This window comes from Emydura macquarii, unplaced genomic scaffold (genome assembly GCF_026122565.2).
Source record: "Emydura macquarii macquarii isolate MOO-44397 ecotype Brisbane River unplaced genomic scaffold, CSIRO-AGI_Emac_v2 contig_1253, whole genome shotgun sequence".
Taxonomy (NCBI): Eukaryota; Metazoa; Chordata; order Testudines; family Chelidae; genus Emydura; species Emydura macquarii.
Genome location: NW_027131390.1, coordinates 52831307 through 52858599, shown reverse-complemented (window position 1 = coordinate 52858599; position 27293 = coordinate 52831307). Strand labels below are relative to the sequence as shown.

The window sequence follows — 27293 nt, the reverse complement described above, 5'->3', positions numbered from 1 at the left end:
CGCTCTCGCCAGCACGGCTCTGCCAAAGCCTGCGTCCTCTCTCACCTGCTCCACGATGCTGTAGTGGGACGTGAAGGTGTGGACCGACAACCAGGTCACTGCTCTACAGATGTCCTGCAGGGGCACTCTTCCCAGGAAGGCCGCGGATGAGGCCTGGGCTCTGGTTGAGTGCGCTGTTACAGCTCCTGGAAGCAGCACCTTCGCCCGCTCGTAACAGGTCCTGATGCAGGCGGTGATCCAGGTGGACATGCGTTGGGTGGAAACTGGTGAGCCCTTCATTCGGTCTGCCACTGCCACAAACAGCTATGTTGATTTCCGGAACGGCCTGGTCCGCTTGATGTGGTAGGCCAGGGCTCGTCTGACATCCAGGGAGTGCCATCTCCACTCCTCCTCCAAACCGTGCGGTTTAGGAAAGAACATGGGGAGGAAGATATCCTGGTTATAGTGAAACTGAGACACCACCTTAGGCAGGAAAGCTGGGTGGGGTCTCAGTTGGACCGTATCTTTGTAAAAGACTGTGTAGGGGTGCTCCGAGGTTAAAGCTCTTATCTCGGAGACCCTCCTTGCCGATGTAATGGCCACCAGGAAGGCTATCTTCCAAGAGAGGACGAGCAACGGGCATGTAGCCATGGGCTCGAAGGGTGGTCCTGTCAGCATAGCGAGGACCAGGTTCAAGTCCCAGGGAGGCATCGGGTCGTGGACCTGGGGATATAGCCTCTCCACCCCTTTGGGGAACCTGACTGACATGGGGTATGAAAATAAAGATCTCCCTTCCATTGGCTGATGGAAGGCCAAGATGGCCGCCAGGTGTACCCTGAGGGAGGCCAGTGCTAAACCTTGGAGCTTCAAATGGAGGAGGTACTCCAGAATCGCCTGTATGGGTGAGCAGCTCGGTGGAATACCCCGGGACTGTGCCCAACATGTAGAACGCTTCCAGTTGGCCTGGTACACCACCTGAATGGAAGGTTTTCTGCTGCTGAGCAGAACCTGTTGGACCTGCATGGAACAGGCTCTCTCTCCTTCCGTCAGCCAGAGTCTCCATGCCGTCAGGTGGAGGGAGTCCAGGCGACCCTGGTCCTGGGAGAGCAGGTCGTAACGCCTCGGGAGTGGCAGCAGCATAGCTATGGACAGGTCCAGCAACATGCTGAACCAGTGCTGCCTCGGCCAAGCTGGGACGATCAGTGTGACATCCGCCCTGTCTCTCTTGATCTTCAAGAGGACTTTGGGCAGCAGCGGAATGGGGGGAAACACATACATCAGGGTCCCCGTCCATTCTATAAGGAACGCGTCGGAGATGGAGCCCGGCTCACGACCCCAGAGCGAGCAGAACCTTGGGGACTTCCTGTTCCAGCACGACGCGAACAGGTCCAGTTGGGAAACACCCCACTTGTGGAAGATAAAACTTATCACCTCCGGGTGTAGTGACCAGTCGTGTCGGGGTAGGAAAGACCTGCTGAGGCGATCCGCCTCATTGTTCCTGACCCCCGGGAGGTGAGAGGCAGATATGTGGAAGTCATGCCTCACCGCAAAGTCCCAAAGTCGAATGGCCTCCTGGCAAAGAGCGGAGGAGCATGCTCCCCCCTGCCTGTTCATATAGAACATGGCCGCTGTGTTGTCCATAAGGACCTGCACCATTCTGCCCCTCAGAAATCTGAGGAAAACTTTGCAGGCCAGGCGGACTGCTCTGAGCTCCTGGACATTGATGTGGAGGCACCTCTCGTCTGGCAACCAAAGCCCCTGGGTGCTCAGGTTGCTGCTGATGTGGGTTCCCCACCCCACGTCAGAGACATCTGTAATCAGGGTTACTGATGATGTCAAGTCTCTGAAGGGAACTCCCTTCAGTACCTCCCCTGGGTCCTTCCACCAGTTCAGAGAAGTCAGTATTTGCGTGGGAACTGTGACTACTCTGTTTAAGGGGTGCCTGGCTGGGGCATACACCGAGGTCAGCCATGCCTGGAGAGGCCTGAGTTTGATGCGAGCCAACCTCACCATGTATGTACAGGCTGCCATGTGTCCCAACAGCTGGAGGCAGTGCCTGGCTGTCGTCGTGGGGGACCTGAAAAGATTGTCGATTATGGCAGCCATCGCCTCAAAGCGAGGCTGTGGGAGGAAGGCTCTGGCCTGGGTGGCATCCAGGGTGGCCCCAATGAAATCTATGCTCTGCACCGGGATGAGAACTTCTGCTCATTGATGAGCAGCCCCAGTCTGGTGCATGTTGCGCAAGTGAGATCTAGGCTGTTCCTTACATCGGCCCTGGACTTGCTCGTGAGAGGGGTCCCTTAAGAGGGACGGGGTGGGGGGGAGTCTGCGGGGAAGGCCATAAGCTGGAGGGCATAGCCCATGAGGACTACACCAAGGACTCTGCGGTCCAAAGTGATGTTTCGCCACTCAGCGTAGTATAGCACTCTGTGGGCAAAGGGCCGGGCAAGATCCAGGGGAAAAGGAAGAGTGCCACCCTCGTGCGCACCATCAAAATGGTTTTTTATTATTTTGACCGTGCCTGGGCCCTGCTGGGGCCCCACCGATGAGCCCGAGTGGTCGCGGCGGTTAGGCACCCGGTATCGGTCCCGACCCCTCCTGGGCTGAGCGGGTATGGGGGGCTGTCTCGGTGGAAGCTGAGACTGTCGCTTGGTCTGAGACTGACGCCTCGAGGCCTGCGGGTTGTAAAGCCCTAGGGATTGCAGCGTAGCCCTCAAATCCTTGAGGGCATGGAGTTTGTCATCGGTTTTGTCCAATAAGAGGCCAGCGCCATCGAACGGCAGATCCTGAATGGCTTGCTGGACCTCTTGGGATAGCCCCAACGACTGTAGCCAGGAGCAGCAGCGCATGACAGTGTCTGAAGCCATGGCCCTGCTGGCAGAATCTGCCGCATCACTGGCCATCTGTAAGGCCGCTCCTGCCACTGCAGGGCCTTCCTCAATCATGGTAGTGAAGTCCGCTGCTTGATCCTGGGGTAACACCTGGGGTAAGATCTTTGCAAGCCTCTGCAGTGAGGACCAGAGGTTTAGATTGTACCTCCCGAGAAGCCCCTGGTGGTTAGCGATCCTCAGCTGCAGGGTCGCAGTCAAATAGACCTTGTGGCCAAACAGGTCTAACTTTTTGCAATCTTTGTTCTTAGGGGTGTTACCGTTGGCCTCCTGCCTATCCCGCTGGTTGGTGGCATCCACTACAAGTGAACCCAGGGCAGGGTGGTTATAGAAGAACTCAAACCCTTCAATGGCACATAGTACTTTTGTTTGGCGCTCTTCAAGGCAGGTCAACCGAGGCAGGGGTCTGCCAGAGGGCATTGGCCAATTTTTGTACAGGCATAAATACCTGCCCTTTCCTGGTTACTGTGCGGCCAGTCCGCCGTCCAATCTAGTATTCAGTAGCTAAGATAATCTCTTAATGGCCCTTGGTCACTATATAAAACATTCATAAAAGCCATCGGTAAAAGATTAAAATCTAAAACTTGGCTCTCACTAAAATCCTCTTGTTCCTCCTGAACAACATTCTTCTCTCCAACTTGGAGATTAAAATCATCCATAAAACCAGCTACTCCATCTTTTACTCTATCTATAGCATAAGGAGATAGCATCGGTCCGGCTCTATGAATAATACCCCTAATCAATTTAACACTACTAGCCGGGGCATCGAAACTAGTAGCGGGGGCGTTTTTAACCCGGTCCAGCACCAATCCCATATGAAATAAAATGTCTTTTCTCCATAAATTTAAAAGATACTACCCTTACCAGGGGGAGTCTTATCCTTACCAGGGGGAAGCTAACCCATTACCAGGGGGGACTAACCCGTGCCTGGGGGAGTCTAACCCTTACCAGGGGGGCAGATAGGTGTTGGGGCTGCCCTCCCCATCTCCCCCCACACAGCAGGGGGGGGTTCGTCCTCCGCGATCAGCCTGGACTCCGCCAGTACCGACCCTCACCACCAGGGGGTTGCGGTTGGACTTGCCAATCAGAGGCTTTCCTCGAATGAGGGGTCCCTGCCAGCTTAATGCCGAGTCCTAACAGGAGGGTGGAAGAGAACTCAGACTCTACGGAGAGATACTTTCAGCACGGCTCTCACCATCTCTCCGGCACCGATTATTCACCTCACCCTCAGGTTCTTCGGGAGGGGGCTCAACCCCTCCAACCGTCCAGGCTCGACAACTGAACAGTGTCCAGAGACGCATGAAAGGCCATTAAGACCCTCTCGTGTACTGGTAAGGCCACCCTTGATGGCCCTGCCGCCCCTGACACCCTGAAGAGGGGGTCTTCCTCCTCCGACATCTCCTTGAGCTCCAAGTTTAGGTTGCTCGCCACCCTCTTGAGCAGATCTTGGTGAGCTCTGAAGTCGGGCAGTGGTGCCCTATGGTCCCTGGCGGTCACATCCTCCGGGGACGAGGAGGACGACTGCGGGAGGGACCCTGTGGAAGGACCCTCTTCAGGGCCCGATCCTCCTCAGAGGGATGGCCCTTGTCCGACTGGCTCGGCGGGGGCGTGCTGGTTGGGACAGTGACGAGTGGACCGATGTAGTGGCCTGGCCCAATTGGGTACCCCAAGGTCCTCAGTATGGCCACTGCCCCGGACCCTGTGGCCACGCCAGTGCTGGCATTAGTGCTGACTGGGACACCTGGTGGCGGGTCCGGGACCCAGAGCCGCTGGAGCTTCGTTTACTGCTCCTGACAGGAGAGCAGCTCTGAGAGGATGACGACGACAACTGCCGGTGCAGACGTCTACGGTGCCATCGGGGGGACGAGCTACTGGAGGAGCTGGATGGCCACCTTCTCTGCCTCAACGTTTTGCAGCGACACTTCCCACCTCGGGACTGGGAGCGGTGCCGCTGGTGCCGCCACGAAGCTGACCGTGTGGAGCGTGACCCGCTGCGAAGTGCCAAAGCCGCCGGTTCCGAGGGCTGCTGTGGTGATCGACGACTGGTTTTCGGTGGGCACTGGGATCCGCACTGGGCTGAGTGCCGGGGATCAAGACCGGTGCCGTGTGCTTGTCGGGGTGCGCGCCGGGGATGTCGATCGGTGCCAAGCAGGACTCGCTAGCGAGGAGCGAGATCTGGAGCTGTGACCCCTGCGCGAGGAGGAACTGGAGTGGCGTCGCCTCGCGCGTGAACCTCTCGACCACCCTCGGTGCTGCGGTGTCGAGGAGCTCGACGACTCTGTGTCGGAGCTGGGAGGGGAGCCCACACTCTCTACGCTCCGTGACCGTCTGGGGGACATTTCGACTCCTGTCTCTGCCACCCACCGGGGCCACCCAGCATGGGTTTACCCCGAGACGCTGGTCCCTGCGCCCTCAGCTGATAGGCGGTGCGGGGGAGTCCCGGCGCGCGGCGTCCTTCCCCTGGCGGCGCTTCGATGCCGGGCTCTGGAGGGTCGAGATTGGTGCCGATTGAGCGCTCTGCACCGAGGAGACACTCGGTGCTGCGGGGGAACACGCCGGTTCCAAGTCTGACCGACGAGCAGACTCCATAAGGATGGCCTTCAAGCGCGCGTCTCTTTCCTTTTGCGTGCGGGGTTTGAAGGCCTTACAAATCCTGCACTTATCTTTTCTGTGCTGCTCTCCGAGGCAGCGGTCGTGAGGGTCACACCCGGGGAAAGCCTTTGTGCACACGGTGCAAGCTTTGAAGCCGGTTGAGCCAGGCATGGCCCAACCTGAAGCCCCTGAGGGCTACTATCTAACTAATTAACTACTTAACACTACTTAAAACACTATACTTAATGCTAACAGTCTACTTAAACAACAACAGACTATGCACAAAGGGGATGCTACTTGCTGAAGGAAGAGGCAGACATTCCAGCAACCGTCACAGGCGGAAAGAAGGAACTGAGGGCCCGTGGGGTCGGTGGCGCCCTACGTACCGCGGCATGAGCATGGTACTCCAGGGGGCGCCTGAGCTGACCCTACGGGGCTTGCTAAGGGGAAAAAAGTTCCGGGAACTAGTGCACGGGGTGCGCATTCACCTATATTGGAATGGATATGAGCAACACATCTTGAAGAACAACAGTTACTGGTAAGTAACCCTGTTATCAGGGTGGTGACACTGAAACTTGAGATCTGGGGGACTTGTTCACAACCCTCCATGTCTAGTATATGTACTTTTATATTTTGATGCAACCAGCTAACAAGAAGTTTCTATGTTTCATACCTGGCTAGAAGCATATGGGTAAATCTCCCAATATCACTTATAATGTGTTATCGTTATAGTACTTTCCAGCAAGACTATATTTTCAAGAGAATATAGGAGACAATAATCTCTAGTGAACAATAGTGCAGAACAGTGTTCCTTCAACTGCTACGCCAAGGAACAGTACTGCTCTATTGGGGGGACTTCGCTGCCCCCTTGTTCAGAGAGGCACTAGTGTTTATGCTGTCACCATATCTCATTTAGCGGAGAACTTGATAAAGTATCCGGACTGCTGATAATAGAACTGTGGGTGAGTTTATTGAAAACAATATAGGTTCTTTTAATTTTTATAATTCCCAGTAATCCCTTCATCTATGTAAATATTCTCTAAAATGCCACACTTCTTAGTAATTTTTAGTTAAATTTGTATAAATTGTTTTTTGTTGGTTTGGTTTTTAAACACATTTTTTTTATGCAGGAGGAATTTGAAGCTGAAAGGAAGACTGCCATGCATAACAAGGAGCAGGTGTTGATAGAGGAAACAGAAAAGGTACAAGCCTGTTACCAAAAAGAGAGAGAGGAATTATCAATACAGCTCCAGGAAAAGATAAATATAATCATCCAGGTATGTGGAAATATTGAGGTTTAGATTTTAATTACTTTGGTTGTCTCCTGTTCTAAACATAGTTTTCCTCCTTCCCCTCCCCCTCATTAAGATATGTATGTATAAGGGATACCACTTTGGTGCAGTCATTGGTTTATATTAACTAGTTTTTGAGGCTTCTTCTGTTAGCCAGTGTGTCATGGGGATAGCAATGTACCGCAGTGGGTGGAGAAAAAGTTAGGTTTATTCCTGTAGCAGCCACAAGCATGCTGCATTACCTATCAACCCAGTTACTTTCAGTGACTATTTCATTTCCCTGAGATATAATATTTTAATGATTTTCTGGTATTGAGAAAAATATACTAGATATTTCACAAAAACAAATGATGACATGATCCCTGCCTTGAAGTGAGGGTATTAGACAAGGGAGAGAAAGGAAGGGACAACAATGGTGACAATAATTACACTTAAGGCATGTGCATATATTGATGATTCTGTGTGTTTGATTGCTTACCTGTCCTCCCCTTTGTTTCTTGTAGGTGAGATGGGAAAGGTTTGGGGGGGGTTGGCTGTGCCAAGGGAGATGGTTTGGTAAAGAAATTTGGGGCATCAGGGCCAGCATGAAAGAAGGTGCAGGCACACTTGTGAGTGATGATGAAGGGGGTATCAAGACTGATGTTTTGATTTCTAAAAACATTGCCTCTATTATAAACTCTATAGTCTTATCTTGGTTACAGAAACTAAACTTTGCGTTTCCTTCATAATAACTGCAGTACTTTTTGTAATCCTAAGTATTACTGTTAGTAGCATTAGATCAAAAATAAGCTACATTTGTGACTTTCTTGAAACAAATTTAAAAATTATTTCTTGAAAATAATTTTATGCAATTACAAGGTGCTTTGTTTTACATCAAAACAGTTTAACTAATTTTAATTTTAATACTGTAAATCAGTACTAGGCCCCTCCATTCCCATAATAATGGATTTCAATCTTTTATTAAAGTTTATGTTAACAAAAATTCATTCTCCATAGATTGGAAGTAGGAATAATTTTTTTGATCTACTTGATGTATTAAAAGTATATGCTACTTATCTACGGCCATGGGATTTTTTTGTGGGGGTACCTGTATAAATGAGGGGTGCAAACTTCAGTGAGGGAGAAGAACTATTTAAGCCAAAGGACACTGTTGGCACAAGAGTACATGACTATAAACTGTTCATGAGTAAATTTTGTCTGGAAATTAGAAGGTTTCTAACCATCAGAAGAGTGAGGCTCTGGAACAGCCTCCCAAGAAGAGTAGTAGAGGCAAAAAACCTAACTGGCTTTCAGGTGGGACTTGATACATTTATGAAAGGGATTATAGGATGTGGCTGCCTGTGATAGCAGGGGACTGGATTCGATGACCTAGAAGGTCCCTTCCAGTCCTACGTTGTTCTATCAGAATGGATGTTTCGTGGTATAACACATTTGTATAAAGAAAATCTTGGAAGTCGCTTTCCTATTGCAATTTGTCCTCCCTTGTAGGCAGATCAGTTAATGATTCTGAAAGACAAAACTGGAAAGGGAGAAGGTTATGTAAAAGATCAGTATTTAGCGAGACTTAAAACAGATAAAATTAACCCCTCAGTGCATGCGGAGATACTATTATGAAATATAAAATAATCCTCCATTTCTAGTCAATATTTCTTAACTGCCAGTCTGTGTCATACATAAATTAGTCTAAATATGACTGAAAGCCTCAGGAAAACTTCAGTAAGTCAGCTTTTAGCTGACTTCATGACTAATGCAGACTTTCCAGTTAAGAGGATCTTGTCTAACTAGCTCCTTTTGCACTGCCAACACAAGAGACATGAGTCTTCCATCCTCCATGGTCAAGTGAAGTTTGTGGGGTGGGGAGAAGCTAGCTGCTCTAAAATTTTAAAATTTTATGTACATTTTTGCTAGTTGCACAGGATCATGCATCCAAGAATGAGAGAGGTGAGTCTAATTTAGCTCGTTTGGAAAGCTCTTGCAGAGTAGAAATCTAAGTAGAATCAAGATTCCCCCCAGGCTTCAAGAGGATGGGCAATGATAGGCTGTAAAAGGTGTGTGTCTTAAGCAGGAAATTTAGAAACAGCAAATGAATTAAAATTAGCTGGTTTTAGTGCTTAGATTATATTAAAGGTGAAGGTGAGTTGTCAAGGTTGGAAATGAAACGGAGTAGAGTACTGTTTTAGTTGTAGTGCTCCCCTCTAACTATTCAGGTGAATCCCAGAGTTTATTTTAATGTTGTTGGTCAATATTCAATGCAAATGCTCAAAATGTAGAATTGTTGCATCAAAACTATTCTGCAATGAAACTTCATTTTCTGTTTAGTAGAAAAATTGGAAATTGGTAATAGTAACTTCAAGAATTTCTTTTACTGGAAGACACATTTATTGTTTGGTGCTATTCATACAGTGTTTAATGAATAACTAGGCAGGAAATTGGCAGGGAAATAGAATGTTTTTTACCCTGGCCTCTCATTCTTTCCCTTCTCCACCTGAAGAAAAAGTATAGTTAAATACTTGCTTTGTATTGAAGCAGAGTTGTTGTTGTTGCCATAGTAATGGTTTGCTAAGGTGATTAGGTGTAACATTATTGATGTAAATAATGTGCTGGATAGTTGCAGGTAGTTAAAATACTTAAAAGAGCAGCATATTGAAGTCAACTTAACACAAAAAAGAGAGCAGAAAATAAAGGATGTTTTCTGGACAGAAAGGTTTTCTGGAATAAAGAATGAAGAAAAGTTGGCTGGGATGTGATCTTGTTGAATCAATTCACTGTTGAAGTTTGTGTGCTACCCTGTAGAAAACTGTGCCAGACCACTGCTTCCTGTATTTGAGACATGAATGGAGAAAGTTTAATGCAAAATGAATTGAAGTGTCATTAAGAGGTTATATAACCTGCTAGCATTACTTGAATTTTTTGAGACTATGGATGCAGATTTAACAGCTACTTTAAACAAAACTATACTAGAAAGGGAGAAAAACCATTTTAACCACCATTCTGTTTCAATTTTTGTTGTCCTCCAACTCCTGTGACATTAGAATCCATTATAAATGGAATGTGGTCTTCAGAGCTGTATGTGATTTCTCTGTATAGTAAATAAGATTTCAAAATAAGATCACTGAATAAAGCTCTACTAGTTTGGTAAAAATGACTGGCTTTCTATCCCATGCCTTGTTATTCCATTTCCCACAGCTAGAAAAGAAAGTGGAGTCTTTAAATCATGACTTGGAGGAGACCAACTCTGAGCTAGGGACCCTCCTACAGCGACGAGACAGAGAGAACCAAGAAGGAGAGAACTTGGTAGCCATGTTGAGATCTGATATTGATCTGTCCCAGAATGAAAGGTTAGTTCATTTTGGAATATATGGTTTGCAGTGTCTTATATCTGTTTTTTTTTTTTTTTTTCCTACAAATGAAAAAGTAACTAAGCCAAATTAAATGTATAGGAAGGTGACAATGTTATCACTATCTTTGAAGCGTATCGAAGTTACTGTTAGTCTTAACTTTACAGGCTAAAAATCTAGGACACCTTGAAAATGGACATTGGCATTCTGGGTACCCACTTTACTCACTGTGGTATCTGTTCTTTATCTGAAATAGATTGGCTCAGAATTAGAAAAGAGAGCTGAAGGCTTTTCTGGGATCAGGTGGAAGAGCAGGGTAGATTCTTTCTAGTTTCAGCTTACCTCTGAATACATTAGAATCTTTTTTTAGAAAACAATTGGAACTGAGCAGTCTCTGAAAGTAGACACCTGTAGTGGAGAAATCCTGTTGTTGATTGGAATAAGAGTAACAATCTTCTTAAATACTCTGTATAGCATAAAGCTTAAATTAAATTTTGCCAGAATGTGTCAGACACCTTTGGCTTCTTTTGACCTTTACAAATGCAAATATGTCAGTGCTCGAAATGGCCATGTTTACACTAGATATCAATTATAGGTATGTTTGTAAGTAGGGTCTCTTTCACCAACAGTGTCCTGAATTTAGTATTCATATCTTTTTTTGAAAGCTCCAGATGAGAATTACTGCAATTCATTTTTCTGCCATCTTCATAATCGATTACTTTGCCAGATTCAGAGGGGCTTTTTTCTCCTGTGATTTATTGCCTCATAAGGTCAGAGTTGATACTTTAAATATCACACATAGTGGTGAATATTATGTATTTGATCGCCAACAGAGAAGAATGTAGCATTGTCCCAAATGACTTACAGTGAAAATAAGGGCAGGCAGCATACTTAAAACATGATGATGCAGAGGCTGGCATACCAAAACAGAAGTCGTGTAGGTTTTTAGTTTTAAAATATATAAATGTATTCTATACCTGATGGATTATGGTTGAAAAGTTTTCTGTTGTAGTGTGATGTGTTTTGTTTTTTTTAAAGAGACATGAGTGCTGAGAGGGAGATAAGGTAGTGCAAAAACAAAGGAAGGGAGATCCAGGTGCATGAAATGGAATTGAATGGAAGGTGCAAAGAGGAGAGTGGGATACAAAAAGATGCTCAGGAAGTGGGCATGCTGTAGCATAGATGGCAGGATTGGGAGTGAGATGAAATGGAAGAGACAAAAGTGGAATTGTGCCATGCCATGAAGATTGGAAGTTTGCATATATTATGGAAAACCATGGGAAGCCATTGAAGCAGTTTGAAAGCTGGAGTAAAATGATCAGTGCTGTTGGAGTGAAGGTAATTTTAGCAATCTCATTTCTTCATAGGTTAGAATTAAGTTAGGCATGGTGAAAGCCCATCATGAGAGGAGTGCATTAGTCAAAGGGTGACCATGGATGGAGAAAGGAAAGCATGATTTTTAAGGGCATAGAGTAAAAAGCAACAATTTGCTTAGGAGCTGAATGTGGTGCCAGGAGGTGGCTGAGTCTACTATAGGCTCACAGGCTCTGTGCTGTAAGTTGGGGAGAATGATGGAGAGAAGAGGAAGAAGGCATACTAAATGTTTGCTGTGTGTGAGAGAGCAGTAGTCCCTGCAGGAGACTATTTGGAAATACTATATGTCAATGTGGATGGAAGATAAGGAGGAAAGAGGCAGATGTGAGTCATCTGCATAGAAATGGTAGCTGAAATTGTGAGAGCAGATGAGCCTCTCAAAGTGAGGGTTGAGCGGGCCCCAGACAGAACTTTGGGGGACAGGACAGAAAGCAGGAGAGGAACTGGAGTTGATTGGCATGTATTTTCCAGAACTAAAGAATTAGTAAGCAGGATACGTTTTAATACTACATACCAGTGGGAACTTATTGCCATTATTTTCTAGAAAAACTTTTCAGCATATCGGGAATACTCTTTTGTGTAGAGAAGTTTAACACATAGCCAGATGTCTCCTCCCTTCATTAATACATAACTGTTCAGTTAAAAATGATGGCATGAAACCTTCAGTTAATTTGCAATACTTATCTAATATATATGAATGGTATAAGATATTTGTAATAAATCAATATTTTACAGATATTTTTATTGGGAAACAGTAGTAGTTTGGGATTCTGATAGAGCAATGAAGAGGTGAGGTCTCAAGGTTGAATCAACAAGGTCTAATTTAGCAATTAGTCCTTCATTCGTTTGGGAGTTTAGTAGTGAAAATAGTTCCAAAGTGGCATCCTTGTTCAGAGCTGTTGTTGTTAGTACCATAGCATACGCCTGTAGCCCCTTTTAGAGAATTTATAGGAAGATATGAGCTACAAACATAGATTAAGAAGGACACTCTGCTCCACAGAACCACATAAAGTCCCTGTAAAAAAGCTTCTCAAATGGAAGTACTCTTCCTCAGTCTATAATAGGATGCAGAAAATGGGCGAAAGAAACAAGGAAGGAAAGAGTAACTGGAAAAAGCCTTACCTCTGATAAGGAGATGCACCCAGCAGCATATTGATGTCACAGTTAGCACCACAAGATATTATCCACCCCAATAACAGTTCCACATCTGAAAGCCTGCAGTGCATGAAAATGAAGTGTGTCTTCTGCATCAGCTTAGAAAAGAAGAAAGCTGTGATTGAGGCTGTGTGACTGTCTAGAAAAATAGTCTTGTAATTTTGGGATTCATATAAGTTTAAGTCCTCTGTATTCATTAGTAGTCCTCGGAGCATCCCAGAGTACATGCTATGTCACAGAATCTATCAACCTGCGGAGAGGTTTTGAATTTTTAAAGTGTTATCAATATTTAAGTGCCTCTTCTAGTTCAAGTATTCTGTACTTTGCATTGTACTGTATTTCTGCTCTAGGAAAAAGCTGCAGGAATCTTATCAGCGAGTTTTAAAATTATTTGTGGAAATGGTGAAGGCCACTATAGCCACAGAAGACCTTATCGGTAAGAAAATTGGTCTCTGTCTCGATGACAGTCTGGCATCTGGAGATTCTAGAGAAAGCCGCAGCATGATGGAAGAAGTGGGATTTATACAGCATTTCAAAGCCAGAGAGAAGTATGATCTAGAAAAAGGTGAGTCAGTCTGGGCAGAGTAATTTTTTCAGATATTGTTAATTTCATATTATGCCGCTAAGGCCATACACATGGATATTTTACATTGCTGTGTTCTCCACGTCCACCCAGTGGGGTTCTCCACAGTTACCATGGACTCTTGCTTTAATCCTCTTGCTTTAATCCTCTTGACCATGAAGATACTGTACTATGGTGAAGACAATTCGACGGTGTGTTTATCAAAACCATTATAATATGCCCTTCTCAACCTCCTAATAGGAGACGAGCATTTTTCTATCATAGCATTTTGAGCCTGAACTGGCACAATGAATGGCTAGGCAAGTCTTGGACTTTGTAGCAACATGGAGTACTATATGCAGGCCACAGGGCCTCCTGTTATATCTTAAAAGATTTGTGATATCTAACTGGGCAAAATTCACTGAGGTGTGGCTATTATCTTCAAACATCCCATAAAGTAGTTCCACAGCCTACAAAAATATTTCCAAATTTTATGAAGTAGTGTGTCAGTTTAAGTATTAAAAAAACTTCATGTTGAGTTATTTTCAGTTAATTAAACAAGCAATGCAATTATTTTTGCATATGGTCATGTCAGTTACTTGCATAACGAGTAGCTGTTTCTGGAATAATTTTTTGTAATAGAGTTTTTCTAATTCATTTTATTTTTTTGGTAGGTGAGCTGCTGGATGAAACTCTCACAGAACACAATCAGGTGTCTGCAGTGACCGATGAAGGGTCTGAACTGAGCCAATATTTATGTGAGAGTGTTTTTGCAAGCCCAGACCTGGCATTTGAGAATGAAGAGATGATCCTGAAAATTTGTCATCATTTACGCACTGCTGTGGAGAAACTTCTAGAGCTGGTTACAGAATCAACTAAACAAGTAAAACTAGATCTCAACCTTGAGCTACATATTGGCCTAAACAGTTGAGGTCTGATCCTGTGACATGCTGAGACCCTTGGGCATTAAGGCATTCAGCACTTTGTAGGATTGGGTTCTTGGGGAGGAACTCTTCATCTTGTTGCATGAAAAGCTCATGTTTCCAATAAGAAATCTGTACACATCTTCAGACTTGCTGCATTGAAGTTTCTGCTCTTATTACAAGAACAGTTTTCATAAGTAATGTCTGTTAATATGTATATTGGAACTGAATTAGATTACATGCCGTCTGTAATTTATGGGGCACTGTAATAATGTTGACATGGCAAGGCTTAAACTGAATATTACCCACCTGTTTAATAGATATATATTTGGCTCCTTTGTTGGAAATCAGAATTAGGATTTTCAGGTTGTCTGTAGTGAAGCAAAGCCTTAAAGGCTTGCATAGTCCTCTGAAGTGACCTTCCTGCACAAGAGAGTGATGACTGACCCTGGAGGGGGACCACTTCTACTGAGGAGAATTGTCATGGCAGAGGAAAGGGGTAAAGGGCAATAATTAAGGATCACACATCCTCCCTTTGCTTGTCTTACATACGGCAAAAAGAGGATGGAAGACTTTTACAATGAAACTAGTGCTGTGTGATGCAAAGCTGAAAGAACAAACCTTTAGATGTTTTAGTGATGGCAAACCGAGAACTTGGAATTTAGTTAAGCACTACAGGAAGAAAGATCCTTCTTGTATTTCACAATATTGTGAATCTCTGTAACTCTAAAGGTAAAGGTAAACATTTAACTTCACTGGGAGCAGTAGCAAAATTACCTCTGACTTCAGTGAAAGTGGGGTCGGGCCATAAAACACATTTTTAAAGTCATGTATTATGTAGTGAGGTGGTGGTTTGTTTGAAAAGACCTATTTTTATTATAGAATCATAGAATATTAGAGTTGGAAGGGACCTCAGGAGATCATCTAGTCCAACCCCCTGCTCAAAGCAGGACCAACCCCAACTAAATCTTCCTAGCCAGGGCTTTGTCAAGCCAGGCCTTAAAAACCTCTAAGGATGGAGATTCCACCACCTCCGCAGGTAACCCATTCCAGTGCTTCACCACCCTCCTAGTGAAAAACTTTTTCCTAATATCCAACCTAGACCTCCCCCACTGCAACTTGAGACCATTGCTCCTTGTTCTGTCATCGACTACCATTGAGAACAGCTGAGCTCCATCCTCCTTGGAACCCCCTTTTAAATCAAATCCCCCCTCATTCTTCTCTTTTGCAGACTAAAAGAAACCTAGTTCCCTCAGCCTCTCCTCATAAGTCTTGTGCTCCAGCCCCCTAGTCATTTTTGTTCCTCTCCACTGGACTCTCTCCAACTTGACCACATCCTTTTTGTAGTGGGAGCCCCAAAACTGGACACAATACTCCAAATGCGGCCTCACCAATGCTGAATAGAGAGGAATAATCACTTCCCTCGATCTTCTGGCAATGCTGCTACTAATGCAGCCCAATATGCTATTAGCCTTCTTGGCAACCAGGGCACATTGCTGACTTATATCCAGCTTCTTGTCCCCTGTAAACTCCAGGTCCTTTTCTGCAGAACTGCTGCCTAGCTCATTAGTCCCTAATATAACTGATTCAAAACAGTTAGTTGGCTGTTAGTACATTTAAACTAAGTCCAATAATAAAATATGTTCAGAATATGTATCAAATAAGCTACAACCTGCTTTGTAATTGGCAGAAGCATTTGATGGATAAATATTCACAAAAATTAAAGTAAGCTCTCTTTTATAAGGGTTCAGAGTGTCATTACAGTTCATGTGTTTAGCATCTTATTCTATGATGAACCCTTTTTCTCTTTTTATTTAAAGTTGGAGAAAACGCATGAAATTCATGCTCACTTTGAGGAAGAATTCAGCCGCAGAAATCAGGAAACTGCCCAAGTGGTTAGTCAGCACCATGAACTAATGGATTGTCTTAATGAGGAAAGTGAGGCAAAGAATCAACTAGCACTGGAGCTTCATAAAGCAGAAGGTAAGGAAATGAAACTGAAATTGATAGATTTTTAGATGTTATTTATATAATATAACAAAAATATTTGCAGGTGATAAATTAATTTATAATGCCCATTTCATTGCTCTACATGCCCACTTTGGCATTCTAACTCCCTGTTTCACTTGAAACAGATACATCTTCTTTCTCCCCTCAAATGTGGCACTTGTCTCCCCACCCTCAAAATTACGCGTGCCTGAGGCCTGGAATGGGCCAATGTTCAGTACTATATCAGAGGTAGGTTTTTTATGCTAAAAAAGGACTTTAAAAACCAGTATCTCACATTCTTGCATGGGTAGAAATGGGAGCTTTATACCATTAGGGAAGGGAAGATGCCTAGTTTCCCAACAGGACACAGCACTCGCTGGTAGTTCAGAAAGGGCCCAACATGACAGTAGAAGGAAATATTTGATGAGAATGTATGCAAAGGAGATTATAAAAGACATGGGAGATGAAAGAAAGAAAAGGTTATTAATCAGAAAGCATTGAATACCAACTGTCAGGCAAAGATGGGATTGCTAAATAAGTATTTTACTTTGTCCAGCACTGAAAGAAACAAGTGACTATATGACTTTATGTTCATAATTTTAAAATTAGCAGGATGTGATGAAAATTACTCAAGAGCATAACAGGAAGGAACTTTCTGTTCCTTAAGAGTATAACAGGAAGGAACTCTGTCATTAGCAATGGCTTTTGGAAGTTTCTGGTGGACAGAAGTCCCAAGAGGCAAACATATCAGGGCAAACATATTGCCAGTTTTTAAAAAAAAAAAAAAAGTAAATGTGAAATCCAGGGCAGTACAAATGAGTTAGTCTTCAGTTCAAGGGGAAATACTGCAGGGCTCAGTTGTTCTCTGACTACTTGGGAAGTAAAAGCCAACATAGGGTTTAAAGACTGATGATCATATGAAAAAGCATGTAATGTCATTCCTTGTTTAATAATAATGTTTAGTTTTTATAGTGTGCTTTATGTGCTCAAAGCACTTAGAAACGTTACCTCATTAAGCCCAGTAGCAATCTTGGTAAACAGATATTATGCCCATTTTACCCATGAGGAAATTGATCAAGAAAAATTTGACTTGTCCATGTCTTTGGGGAGTGAGGGAGAGAGGCTGTTCAGAGAGGGGGAATGGCTGTCACTTACAGTTGCGTACAAAGATGCTATAAACAGGAAGGGGAAGAACTTTTATGAGTAAGACATGAAATCATGGATTTAAATTGGAAAGAACTGCAGCTTTAAATATGTATTTGAAGAAGTGCCTATATTGGAGCTCTATGATCTCTTACAAATATATTTAAAATGGAAAAATGTGTAATGGCAGTATGGTATGCACCTAAAGGCAGTGGTGAAATCCATTGGCACTTGACATCTTGGTCACAACTTGATGAGCACATTTTATAGTGAAAGTCTTCCCAAGAGGAATAGGTGACCAAAAAGACTTTTCCCCGAGCATTTATGATTGTATGAATGGGTGTAGTACTCCTTTTGAAAATTCTTTTGTTGTTTCTTGTACATCGTAAATTTCACTGTTAAGAATGTAAAACGACCATACTGGGTCAGACCAATGGCCCATCCAGGCCACTGATCTGTCTTTCGACGGGCTGGTGCCAGATGTTTCAGAGGGAGTGAACAGAACAGGGCAGTTAGAGTAATCCATGCCTTGTTGTCCTGTCCCAGCTTCTGGCACTCAGAGGTTTAGGGACAGCCCGAGCGTGCGGTCGTGTCCTTGACTTCTTGACAGATAGCCTTGGATGGACCTATCCTCATGAGCTTACTTAATCATTTTTTAACCAACATACACTTTTGGCCTTCAAACATCACCTGGCAATGAGTTTCATAGCCTGACTGTGTGTTGTGTGAAGAAGCACTTACTTATGTTTGTTTTAAATCTGCTGCCTATGAATTTCATTGGGTGATTCCGGTTCTTGTGTAATGTGAAGGAGTAAATAACACTTATTTATTCACTTTCTCCATATCATGCATGATTTTATAGACCTCTATTATATCCCCCCTCAGTTTTCTTTTCCAACCTGAACAGTTCCAGTTTTTTTACTTCATATGGAAGCTGTTCCATATCCCTAATTGTTTTTGTAGCCTTCTCTGTGCTTTTTCCAGATTTAATGCATATTTCCTGAGATGGGGGGGAGCAGTACAGCATGCATTATTCAAGATGTGGGCGTACTGTGGATTGATATACTGGATTTAAAGTTCACATCTAACAGATTTGCTAGTATATATCTAAATTTTGGCATATGTATGTTACAAATAAATGTTCTTTAAGGGATTTCTTCCATTTATTTGTGAAAGAGGCACACCTCTAGCACAACTTGGACCTGTCTAATAGCTCAAAGAAAACTTAAAAAACATCTTGTATGGACTATCAGTACATATGCTGAGAATTAGCCAGAGTCTTTTCTGTCATATGCCCTTATTTCAGTTTATTTTTGTCCTGCAGATAGACAGGCTTTGGAGCAATTTAAAATGTCCTTAGTATGCTATGGATTTTTTTTCTGCGATTGAACTGAGATACAGTACTTGAATTTAATATAAACAGTTTGTTCCTACTGATGATAGTCTCAACAGTTAGTTAATAGTACAATATGTAAGAACTTCTGCGTCTACTCCTTTAGTTTGCTTCTGCCTTTGGATTTCAGGTATCATTGAAGGCTATGTGGCAGAGAAAGCAGCCTTAGAAGAGGCACTGAGCCTGAAAGAAGAGTCTGAACGTCGCCTCGTTGTGGAACTGGAGAGCTTGCAGGAACGGTTTCAGGAACTTACCCAGGAACAGGCAGTACTTGGTGAGGAGCGGGATATGCTAATAAGTCAAAAGAAAGCTCTGGCTGCCAATGTAGGAGAAGTAGAAGTTGGTAAGAAATGCTTTTAATAACATTAGTTGATCTTTTGTTTAATGGTCATTTGAATGGCTCAGAATGGGAGAGGGTAGAGCTGGGACTTCTAGTTAACATTGAAAAAAAAATTGTTGCACTTATGAAATAAACAGCAGGATCTTATTCAGGGGACAAGGCAGTATGCCGCATTTATTATGAATACAGAAAATATTTGAAAAAGCAATTGCCTAAAACACACTTCCACACACATGTACACAGTTCTGCAGGAGGGATGTAATTACCAGCCTCTGTGTTCCTTGAGCTGAATCACTGGCCAGGTGACTCAGACATTAGGATGGAGCCAGTCTCTGTCGGTCGCAACACAGTGCTCCTTGGGGTTTGCAGAAAGAGCCCAAAGTCCACTTTTTTACCCAATTTTTATACTTATTCATTTTCATTTGGGTCTATGGATTTTGTTATGTCAGAGTTTTTTTGTTTGATGTAATTGTCAATTACGTTTGATATCACAAGTGTGACAGCTTTTTTTTTTTTTTTTTTTACACTTTGTTTTGTTTTTGTTTTTGGGTGTTAACTTTTTTGTTTTTTGGGGTTATTTTGATTTTCAGCCATCTGGGTTGTAAAAGTTCTTTAAACAAAAGCATTTTTGTTCCCTCCTGCCCTTGGAAGCTGAGAACCATTACTTGAGCAATTATTTCCTTGCCGTTTTATTTTAGCAGATTTAAAGTGCATTCACTTTTTGTTTATATTTACTAAAAGTTATTATATTTTTATTTTATTACATTGGTACATTATTTTATATTTACTTACTAACATAATAAAATATTTATACCTACACTAATTTTATTACTATTAATTTTACTAAAAGAAAATAAAAGAAATATTATTTGCCCTCTTATTGCTCCCTGATTTACACATTAACCACATTCCTGATACGCATTGGGCACTTTGCTTCACTTGTAAATTATTACAATTAGATTTCAGAATGTTCTCAAACATTCATACGTAGATCTTCACAAACAGGGCTCCAATGTGTCATAAATGTTAAATCACAAAATGTTTAGGCAGGATGTTTCCACTCATATGTTCAAGGAGTCAATTATCATAGTGGCGCCTGGGGTGGCATGAACAAACTATCAATGTGTCCAGAACATCCCTATCTATAATGCCAAGTTTTATTCTTTTTTAGTGTGAGGATTAACTCTTTAAACTTCAAATACGTATCCATGGTCCGGCCCTGGTCTGGTTCAGGCTTACATCACAGTGCTTGGGCCTACAAAATAAGCCCAAACATGTGACGCTTCGGTTTCTAGAAATAGGGTATCATTGTCATTAATGAAAAGTACTTACTCCAATGTCTAGTGACAAATGGAAGAAATATGGAAAAATAAGCAGGATGAACTAAAAGTGATACTGAATGGAAGGGGATGTAACTGATGATTAGGATCTGCCAAGTAAAATGTTAGGTAACTGGTACAATGCATGAAGAAGAGAAAGGAAAAGAAAAGTGGAGCTGGGTCACTAGAATTCAAAATTATCTACATTACCAAGGAAATGGATTGAAAATGCAAGAAGCAGTTAAATATCTTAAGTAAGACTAAGATGCAGAAGAAATTGTAATGGGCATCTGCTATAATCTCCATACAGACTAGAATTCAGTGAGTCAAAAACACTGGGGCAAATAATTAAGGATAATGACTTGGAGGAGGCGGGCTTCAATGATCTGGGCTCTAGACAGCTGGTGGATGATAAATCTGAGATTCCTAAACTACATAGCAGATAGCTTCCTGATCCAGAAATAAGGAATCCACTTGGAGCAATTTTCTAGATTTACATTTTACTGGTTGGATTAGAACTTCTCTACTTTCTGGCTCCTGCAGTCCCACACTCCTATTACAGGAGGATGCCACCAAAATTCTCAATCTGCTGATCTAGAGGAAATGTATCAAAATCTCAGAAATGACGTTAGCCTGATGAAAGATGTGATTGTATCCTTCAGAGGCAAATCTAAGACTTGAGTAGTGAAAATCAGCCTGTCGTAGCTGTGACACTAACTTGTTCCACTTGTAAACTCCACAGGTCTCTGTTGAGCTCTCAATGCTCTTCCTGGTCTTAGGCTTAGCAAGCAATGGACTGATTACAACATCAGATCCACCAGAATATTTTGCCCCCACCAGTGTTTCCAGGAAGTGAGGGAAGGAGAGAAAGGAGAAATGTTATTTTCTGCCATGTGTGGGATGATAGAAAAGTGTCAAACATCCATAGAGTTGCTCAAAATAATCATAACATGACATATTGATGTTGCTTTGATCTTTATGTTGCCAGGTGGTTATGGCATTGAGTCATATGTCCCACTGGAAATAATGCAACTCACTGTCAGGACATCACAGTACTTATTTTGGGGTCTCTGAAGTTCTTTTGAGGGATGGAATTACACTCTAGTTCTATTAATTTTTTAATACAACTGATTTAGAAGTTAAAGAAGCCATGAGCACTTAGCAAGGAAAAAAGTAAGAAACACATCAGGCTTTGGGGAAGAATTGCTAAATGAAAGAATTCAATAGATATGGGACCTCAATAAAGAGATGGCCAGGTGCATTGCAAAATTGTACTAGAAAAATTGTCTCCAAAATAGGCTGGATAAGAACACTAATGCATTATATGATTAGCAACTATTTAACCAAGTTGAGGCAAGTTACTTTTAGAATATTACAAATGTTTAGCATTATCCCTATTTTGTATTAAACTCATTAGTGATCTGGAAGATTGAATGGATCAAAAAGTTGTCCTATTTTGGTCTTGTACGTGTTACTACTCATACGGGTTCCTGTTGCTAATGTAGCACAAAAGGAAGATTCAGGTTTGGATCAATGAGTGTGACTTCATGAGAAATGGTGTGGATTAATTAATGACTTGGAATTCAGTCTAACGAAGAGGAAGAGTACTTCAGGACTATGCCCAACATATTCTTAGTAATACATTCTCAGCATTGTTAATAATGTGAGCATGTTTAAGACATTACTTTCACAATTTAACAAAAATCACGAAACTAAAATTATGTAAAATATGTATTAAATGAGATCAGTCTGCTGATTTCAGTTTTAAATTCCATAGTGTAGTTATGGGCAACCAAAACTGTTGTTTTGAGCAGATAAAAATGTTTTATAAATGTGCTATGAAATTCTAATGACATGGCACTGGGTTTCTTTGAGGGTAAGGGTATTTAAAAAAAAAAAAAAAAAATGTAGCGACCCCAAATGTAGGGGCACATCTACAGATGGTGAAGGAAAGAGAACTGAAGGAAATGGAAGGAGGATTGTGGGAGCAGAAAAAAGAGAGAGTAGGAGTAAGCAAGAGGAGAGATGAGAAAGATACAAATGGACTAAAGGCAAAGATGAGTTCTCTTAAAAGAAAATATACGGAAAATTGGTAGAGGAGGAAAAATGAATCTGAAGGGAAATGCTAGAAAAGATAGGTGGGAAAGAGATGAGGATTTTCGGAGGAAGTAATGAACAGAAAAATAAGGAGGACAGATTGTTTTAAATAACTATTAGTCTCATTCTAAAATAGATGCAAACAATTTTTTTCTTTTAAAGACAAATGAGGAACTTTGAGCTAGCCATAACTCTCTCTATAAGCGTGTTTGTGTAATACACATGAGACTTATAAATTAAGAGGATCAATGCCTGTCTTTTGAGAAGCCCCAAAAATTATTTCCTTGAATATTTGGGCATGCTAGGATGGCTTTAGGCTTGTGGGGGAATGACATGAGCTAAACGGACTTCTTTTTTCAGGTGGCTGAGGTGGGATAATCTGCCCTCTGGACAGGGAAAGGGCTTTTTTGAGCTGCATCTCCAACTGCTGCAGCTTGTCTGTCCAGCTCCCACATGTCTTGTCCAGCTCTCTAAGATGCTACTTTGGGTTAGTCTACACTGCGGGCAAAAATCCTGCAGCAGTGAGTCTCAGAGACCAGGTCTACGGTCATGGGCTTGCACTACAGTGTTAAAAGTAGCCACATGGAGGCTCCCACTTGGGCTCTAAGCCCACCTCCCTCACCAGGTTTCAGAGTCCGACCTCCAGGTGGAGCAGGAATGTTTACATGTTTGTTTTTAGTGCCGAAGCCCGAGTCTGTAGACAAGCTCTGAGACTAACTGCTGCAGGTTTTTTTTTTTGTTTTTTTTGTTTTTTTTTGCAGTGTAGACTTAGCTTCTCTTGCCTAGTAGTAGGCCCTTGCCCTTAAGTCTGACCCTGTCGAATCATTGAGAGAGAGTCTGGCTGTGATATGTAAACAGGATTGGGTTCTGAAATTCTCCATCTAGTTGAACTCCAGTTATTGTAGAAATGAACTGTCAAAGGTCTAACAAGTGACTTACACCAGGAGTGCGAAGCTATTAAGTTTTTTTTCCCCACCTAATTTAACAAAGCTGATTTTTAAAAATAGTACTTTTTCTCGTTTTGGAATTATTGTTTGTAGTGCCGGGTATATGTATAAAAATTTTACTGGATTTTACTTAATAAAAAAAAATTATTATTTTTGGATGAGCCAAAAAAGCTGTGTTATGTTGACGTGCAAAATGAGCTTCAGCAGAATGGCCTTTCTAATAAAACGTATTGTAGCATTTTCTAATGTGGTTTTTGAGTCACCCAAAAGGGATTGCATGACTTGGGCTAGCACTGATAAAACAATATCAGTTTGATTTTTTTACTCAGTCAAATCAGTGACTTGACAATCTGTTAGTGTTACCTTTTAATTGTATATCAATACATTTTGAGAATCTCAGACTTTTCTGTAACATCAAAAAGAGAGAAAAATTGCAAAAGACTGACCAAGCAGAGAACAGTTATTGACATTGCATTAATAGAAAATCAGATATTAAGTTTTGGCAACAAATTTTCCATTCTCCATAAAGTTTATGGGCCTAATTGTATTCTCTACAAGACACTGATTTTTTTGAATAGGATGATGTGGTAAGAATTTTTTTAATTTCAGATTCTCATTTAAGCCATTTTTTTGTTGCACAGATGGCAATAAAAGTCATTTTGAAGCTAAAAAGACTCACCAAATAATCAATTAAAATATATAGTTCATTCTCCATTGTTACTCAAGATTTGGCAGGGAAATAATTGCTGTGTTCACCAATCTTTTCAAACCCTTCCTTGAGAAGTATGAATCTGACATTTGGTGACTGAAAATTTCTCTTTTTCATTTAAATCTATTTCAAAACTCTACTGTGTGCACTTGCAAACCTGAAAACAATTGTAAGATTTTGACACAACACTATCTTCTGATTCCTCTTGCCGCAGTGAATTTCTAGATGTTGGTAACTGAAAAGCTTTTTCCATGATTAATGAAAGTGCACATTTAAAAGGCAGGATAATAGTTCTTTCAGCACCCTCTTTTCATTAAAATATATATATGTTAGACCTCCTGATTCTCAGCTGTGTGTTCAGGTTACTTCTAACCAGATAAGTGTTAGAATTAATTTGATGTTTTCCAAAAAGCCTTTATGTTGGATTCTTAGTTTAGATCTTCCTATCATTCTCTCCAATTTATTGAAAGCTCCATGGTAGCCATAGATTGGGCCCTGGTTAATCAAGTTAGTCATGAATTATGAGTTATTTCCACAGGCCATTGCTGATATAGCATATGTATTTATTTTGTTGTCTGTGGGGAAAATTTTCAAAGGCACAATGGGAAGTTGGGTGCCTGCCTCTCCTTTATATATTTGAAAATCTCCCCTTTGGTGCTAACTTGTTGCAACTGTGTATGTGCGCGTGTGTGTATTATATGCATGTAATCTCTTAAACAACATTTGATTTACATATTTCTGGAATGACTGACTTACTCTCTTACTCTGTGTGTGTTTAGGTTTACTAAAGGAAGTAGAATTTTTAGCGAAAGAGAAGTTAGAACTGCAGTACCAGGCAGAGAAGGACCATTCCAGCTTGCGTGCTCAGATGAAGGTTTTAGAAGTGGAACTTGAAGAACAAATGCATCAAAATCAGAAGTTGGCAAAGAAGTCAATGGAGGTTACTGATCTAAGGCAGCAAATTCAAGTCCTTGAAAAACAGCTTAGAAATCAACGACAGTTCATGGATGTAAGCAAGCTCAACACCCAATTTCTACAGCTTTGGAGGAGAAAACGCTTCCTCCTATTGTGTGATAAGACTTCCAGAATGGTGTTTTATTTTATCAAAAATAAAACTTTTATGTTTCTCCTTGTAAAACCCAGGGTAACTGTTTGTCTATTTTAAAATCTTTTCCTGATCTATAGGAGTATGGAGAGCAGCTTTCCCCCCCCACGTTTCTGCTGTTTGTTTGTTTTGTAGACTGAAATAATAATAATCTGTTGTCTCACCTTGCTTCTAGAATTGCCAAGCAAAGGCAAGAAAAAAAGAAAATGCAAACATCAGCTTCCCCATAGCAAAAATGAAAAACAATTTTTTGTCATCTTACTGTGTCAACAGGAACAAGCTGTAGAGCGGGAACATGAACGTGATGAGTTTCAGCAAGAAATTCAGAAACTAGAAGAGCAGTTAAAACTGTCAGGAAAATCCCACACTTCTGGAGAACCCAGACCATATGGGGTAGGTAAAATCTCATATAGTGACTATCTAGGTTTTAATTTATTATATGTAAATATCCAAATGTAAATCCACTTATGGCAATCTGTGGTTGCTTTGTTTGTTGAATATCACACTTTGTATAATTATCTACTTAAGTATTTTAGGAAATCCAGAGTACTGAATGAATCAACGTTTTCTTAAAACTGGCATAAAATACAATTTTGGTAGCTTTCGTAGTAGGAGTGGTGGTGCATGTCTTAATTTTGGTTTTGTTAGCAAGCTTGCAAGACGTGATATGTTTGAATGTGTGTGTTACAGTGAAGTATTGCGAGCATATCACATTGGTTTGATTTAGAGACAGCAAAATACTGACGCTCAAAATTATGGCATCTAGCCTCTTTATTTTATTTTTTTTAAAAAGGTTCATTAGTTGGGTATTCAATTAAAAACTTTAATTTTTGTTTTTGTTTTTCTCTCTCACATAAATGAACATTACAGATCTTTGAATTGACTGTCCAGGTATGGAAAAACAGCATGAGCATCCCCTGCCCTTTCTCCCTTTCGCCCTCAATTTCTTCCTTTGAATTAGATCTGCTTTGCTTTTTTGCCTTCCTCGAATGTCAAGTCTGCTTCAGCCTGATTACATGTAGGGATACGTGTTTAGCTTTGTTGAACTCTTACTCTGGAAAAATGCTTAGTATTTAACTTATTGTTTCTAACTTTTACTTTTCTGGCTTGATTTATCAAATGCATCCTCATGTAATTGCTCTTGTAAAGCAAGTTTTTGTTTTAATACATACTGTGAAAAGAAAATGTAACCTTTGGGAAATAAGCAGCATGGAATCATCATTCTCTGTCTGAGCTGTCCGGTTCTATTTGTGGCCTCACTCTTCACATATTTTTTGTTTATATGGTCGTTACATGTTACTAACTATTTTTCTAACTCTATCTGTATCAAGTCTGTAGAATTCTAAACCTTACTATGTTATACAGTAGAAAAATAAACACATTATAAACTATTAAACTCTTGGGATAGTGGAGTTTTCCAAAAAAAGATTTGTCAGCCTCATTATATAGCCCCCTCAAGTTTAATGTAGCTCTACTTCCAGTTCATCATCTTTGGTGTTCTAGCTGTTTAATTCTTCTTTTACCTGGGCATAGTGTTAGAGACAGAATGCTGATATATTCATATATTTAGAAAATTTTGCCAACAGGTATATAGACTGTTCATTTTATAAACATATATCAGCAAAGGATAGAGGAAAGTTTAAGGTGACCAGTCCAAGGAAGTTTAAATAATCTATATATATTTTTAAAGTTTGTAGGTCAAGTAATTTCTTTAATTTAAGCTGTTTTTGTGTAGGTTGTGTAGCCATCCTTCAAAGAAATGCTTCTGCTCTGGCCTCTAATTCAGTCTTGGGTAATCATAAGATCATAAAAGGAAATCATTTAAAAAAAAAAAAAATCTGGGATGTGTGCAAAGTGACAAGAGCATTCTACTAGCAGTCTGAAAATGTCCTTGTTCACTGCTGAATATGTTAGACTGAGTTTTTGAACAGCATTTTACTCACTAATAAAACATCGCAAATAGAGATGAGAAAGGAATGAGATCTTTACAAATTAAATTATATTTTGTGCTGTTCTGAACATTTGCAACCTAACTGTTCATTGTTCACAAATGTTCATTGTGTAGTGGATTATTTTGACTTCCTAAGGAAGAGCATCAAGGTTGAGAGTGCAAAAGGTATTGGAGAGGGTGAGAAATGAAGATGGCAA

The 27293-nt window shown here is 41.6% G+C and overlaps 1 protein-coding gene across 1 annotated transcript in view; it reads left to right on the top strand.

Moving 5' to 3' along the window:
- The window catches only part of PCNT (pericentrin), a 202712-nt gene that overhangs the window by 92367 nt on the left and 83052 nt on the right, over positions 1-27293 (top strand). The window contains exons 23-31 of the mRNA XM_067548788.1: positions 6590-6736; positions 9938-10089; positions 12969-13183; positions 13855-14063; positions 15924-16086; positions 18759-18971; positions 24820-25049; positions 25419-25538; positions 26016-26036. Of these exons, the coding sequence (XP_067404889.1) occupies positions 6590-6736; positions 9938-10089; positions 12969-13183; positions 13855-14063; positions 15924-16086; positions 18759-18971; positions 24820-25049; positions 25419-25538; positions 26016-26036 (1470 nt within the window). The remainder of the gene's footprint in view (positions 1-6589; positions 6737-9937; positions 10090-12968; positions 13184-13854; positions 14064-15923; positions 16087-18758; positions 18972-24819; positions 25050-25418; positions 25539-26015; positions 26037-27293) is intronic.